Raw genomic sequence first — 4,607 nt, forward strand, 5'->3', positions numbered from 1 at the left:
ATTTATCATGGAATATCGCTGGCTGGGTCATTATTTTTCTTCGGGAGTTAGGGTATTCTATGATTTTTATTTTTTTAGTAAATAAATATGTGTACCCATTGGATATGGACATGTTTTCTTATAAAATAATAAATGGATTATATGCAGTAAAATGGGTTGATTTATATTAATTCTATTTATAGGAAAAACGTTTGCAAATAGTAGATGATTTGTTTGAGGAATTTGTTCGTAAAATAACTGAGGATGATGTTAGTGATATAAGGGTCAAATTTTTTTATTCTTTGTGTAATCATACTGTAGTTGATCAGGGTGTGGATGATATAAACCAACATTATGAGTTGTGCAAGTTTCTCGTAAAAGTTTTATTGCAGACATATAATTCAGATTTTGTGACAAATGATAGTGTGACGAAGATATTCAGAAATGTTGCACGATGTACCATTTTGAACATATGGATAAAATTTTTCATGGAAATGTATTGTTTTCCGGAGAACGTTGTTGATTACATCATTAAAGGAATATCTAATTTGGGGAAAAGCCTTGGTGGAGGCGATACATATAGTGTATGCGGTTTCAAGGCAATTTATTTGAGTGATACAAGAACGCAGACTGTTTTGAAGAGAATTGTGGATTTGATAATTTCAAAAAATAAGGAGGTGGATAATTTATTTGGTAATTTTTCAAGTTCAAAATATTCGTGTGAATACTCTGATAAGATATATAAAAAAAAGATTGTGTCACGTTTCGGTGACACTAATATTCCGACTATAAATTTGAAACATTTGAAGGAGACGTTAAAACCTTTTGAGCAAAATATTAAATCATCTATAGAAGAAAAAACAGTCGATTACACCCCAGCAACCTCCATCATCTACCCCATCGATAATTTCAAATCAAGGTAGTAGTGTTCAAACATCCTCTGAGATCACTTCCACAGATAAGGAAAGTACAAAGGCAAAAGATAATAATGTGCAGCCCAAAAAAATTGAAGCGCCATCTCCTCCGACCATTCCCACAAGTGGCGGAAGTACAACGATAACAAAGATTGATCCTCCACAGCCTTTACCAGCTGCACCTCCACAAGTTAGGAAGGAAACTGAGGAATTGTCCGGTAAGAACAAACATGCCGATGCGAAACCTTCTATGAGCACTTCTACAAATGGGGGAAGTAGGGGGCCAACGAAGAAAGCTGAAGATACTCCTACTACAGAGAAGAAGAAAACAGACAAACCTGACTCTGATGTGATTACGAATCCAAGTACCCCGAGTAGAACGCCAGCACAGGAAGTGCAACCTCCAACACTTCACCCTCAAGAACCTACATATAAGCAGAAACCTGAAAATGTTGGTAGTGTGCATCAGAAACATGGTAAGGACGCTACCGGAAGTACCACAAGTACCACAAGTATCACAAGTACCACAAGTACCACAAGTACCACAAGTACCACAAGTACCCCAAGTACAGAGGCAACAGGAAATGGTAAAAAGGACGCTGCGCAGGACAAGGGAAATAATGGTGCCACTGGTCCGGCTAGTAATCCCGATGGTGGTGGACAGGGTGTTTCTGCTGGCGCTTCCGACGATAATCGTGGTGCTACTGGACAAAATGCTGACGACAAGAATTCCGGTTCATTCGGTTCCAACCAAAATGGTGTTGTTGGCGGAGTTCCCGTTGCTGGTCCTTCTCCTGGTTCCAGCCCTGATACTTCCGGTGACTCCAAGGATCCCAAGGGGGATCCAAAAAACCTTATAACACAAGGAAGTACAGGAGACTCTGCTCAAACAACAGTGGAAAAGAACGATGATCCGGTAAGCATTGACAACAACGGAAAACCTGGAAGTCCTGCTATTTCGGATATGAAAGTTCCATCCAGTTCAAAAAGTAACACGGTGGATTCACCAACCACTATAATGGTACGAAATCCCGACGAAAAACATGCTACAACACCAAAAACACAAGAAAATGTTAATAATCCAATAGCATCACCTGCATTACCAAAGGATCAAGTACATGTTACAAATAATACAGAAACACCAAATGGAACACCAAGCAAACCTGATTCCAATCCACCTACAACCAAACCTGACGTCCCCTTCGACATCATCCCATATATCCCCCTTATCCCTGTATTGGTCGGAATAATCGTCATTATTTTCCTTCTCAGTAAGGTAAATCGGACACTACATACACGTACACACATACATTTATGTATGTTCTAATCATTTTCATGGTCACCATAACAACTACATTCTTCCTCACATTGCCTCCTCCCTTTTCGTGCAGTTTTTTGGAATTTTTGGCAGAAGAAAGAGAAGATATAAAAAAATACAGCAAATAGAAGGGAAACCTCCCTTCTTGGAACAACACATCCTAGATCACATCGAACATGCACAAGAGGAAGCTCCATGGACTCAGGATGGGGACACACGGTCTTATGTGTACAGAATGATTAAAAAACGCCAACCCCGATTTACGCAAAAAGGGCATCTAAAACAGACTGTTAACCAACGCCGCCGCAAGACAATCATTATTGATATCCACTTGGAAGTCTTAGACGAATTCCAAACACAAGACCGAGAATTAACCAGGGAAGATTTTCTCCAAATCATCGTGGACGAATTCATGCAACACGAACGAGAGTTCCTAGAAGGAAAACATACAGTGGGTGGCCATTCCTCCAACCATGATTCATGGAGAACCGGTTCCATAGAAATGAATATGCGTAATAGGGACGAAATAGGAATAGAGAAGATTCTTCCATGGAACGTACATGGGAACGTAAACTCGAACTTAAACTGTGACGTAAAATTGAACACAAACTGGATTGACTGGATACAAAGAAATAAAGGGTTTTTGGAAGAATGCAAACATCAACCTTGGTTCCATGCCTTAAAAGCCGAATGGAAACAAGAGCAGCACGAATATATACAGCGGGAATATGGGAAGATCGAGGAATCCGGGAAAATGGCAGAATCAACACAGAACCCATTAAGCGCATTCCATGAGAAGAATGATATTCCATTCATAGAAATGCAAAAGGGTTTGTGGAGACAGTGGGTGTCGAAGCAACATAAACTTATGGACATGTACAAGGAACAAGATTGGTTTATGAATTTGTTGAACGACATAGAAGAGAAGGAAGTAGAAGAAGTGCTAACAGTGGAAGAAGCGGTAGAAGTGGAAGTAGTAGGGGAAGAAGAAGTGCTAGGAGTGGAAGAACTAGAGAAGCAACAACTGTATCAAGAATTCCATAAGAGAAAACAATTAGTAGCAAAATTATGGATGCTTATCCTGGCATTGGTAATAGAAGAATGCGAAATGGAAGATAACATTCATGACAAAGAGTTATATTTGGATAGTTTATTACAAAATTTGAAACCAAAAGGGTATTCTGGTGAAAAAACATATAATGCTGAAATGATATGCGAGTCAAACGACATTTTTGAAGGAAACAAAAATAATGAAACAGATAAATACAAAAATGAAGAGTGGTTTAGCCAATTGAATGATGATTTCATAAACAACGATGATAATACATATATATTATCTAACAAAAATGATCTAGATAAACCAGAACTAGTATTAGAAAACGACAATACATTATATAATGATACAAATAAGATTCCCAAGGATGTCGTACAAATGGAATCAACAGAGAATACCATTGAATCAGATTTCTTAAATGTATCGACAAGTAATGAGCGAAAATTCGTAGAAGCATATAAGTAAAACATTAATGTAATTTAAAAAAAACAATTGAACAATTTATTACATATTGTTCTAAATTAAATATATAATTCAAGTAATGTAACACAAAAAGGTAAGAAAAAAATACACAAAAACCCAAAACAGATGGTATTGATATTATATGGTTATCCAAAAAATTGCACAAGTGCAATTAGTAAAACATTTATTTTGTGGAATACTACCAAATAATTCAAACTACATTTAAAAGGAAACGATAGAATGAGCTTCTAACTTCAGAATAAGAAAAACAAATATAAAAATGTATATGTATATAGTGATAAAAAAGATAGTCGGGAAATAATATGAGCATATAGAAGACAAATAGAACCACATTAATATAAATTTAGTGCATGCAATAAACGTAAAAATCTGCTAAAAAAGAATTATAATATATTTTAAATAGGAAATAAATAAAACACAGGTTAAATTAATTTTTACGGAAAAGAAAAAAAATATAAATAAATACTTCATAAATATATAATGCACACAGAACAATTTCATTTTAAAGAATTAGAAAAATCGATTAAACAATTACAGCTTTATAAATTCATTATTTCTTATTAAAATTTGTAAAAATAGAGCCAGAATATACATTTCATTTTAAATTAATTATATATGTAGCAAATTAGTTTTACTACAACAATTCCTTTTAATTCATAAGGTAAATAAAAATTGATTGTTAACAACATTATGTAACACACATGTTAAATGTAGAACAAAACAAAATTCTAAATTTTGTTACACCTTATTTTATTTATATATCGTGAACTTAAAAAGTCTGAATTAATATACACAATTCATACATAAAGGAAATATTATTTGCAAGGTCATATTTTAAGCACACATAATGTTATATTAT

The 4,607-nt window shown here is 35.0% G+C and overlaps 1 protein-coding gene across 1 annotated transcript; it reads left to right on the forward strand.

Moving 5' to 3' along the window:
• Positions 1-1,722: 1,722 nt before the first annotated feature.
• On the forward strand, positions 1,723-3,730 carry PCYB_002110 (Pvstp1; the record flags this gene model as incomplete). Its single annotated transcript, XM_004227632.1, has 2 exons — positions 1,723-2,169; positions 2,285-3,730. Coding segments are annotated over 2 exons (1,893 nt in total), but the record flags the coding sequence as incomplete, so codon positions are not given.
• Between the last annotated feature and the right edge of the window lie 877 nt (positions 3,731-4,607).

The sequence above is a fragment of the Plasmodium cynomolgi genome (genome assembly GCF_000321355.1).
Source record: "Plasmodium cynomolgi strain B DNA, scaffold: 0079, whole genome shotgun sequence".
NCBI lineage: Eukaryota > Apicomplexa > Aconoidasida > Haemosporida > Plasmodiidae > Plasmodium > Plasmodium cynomolgi.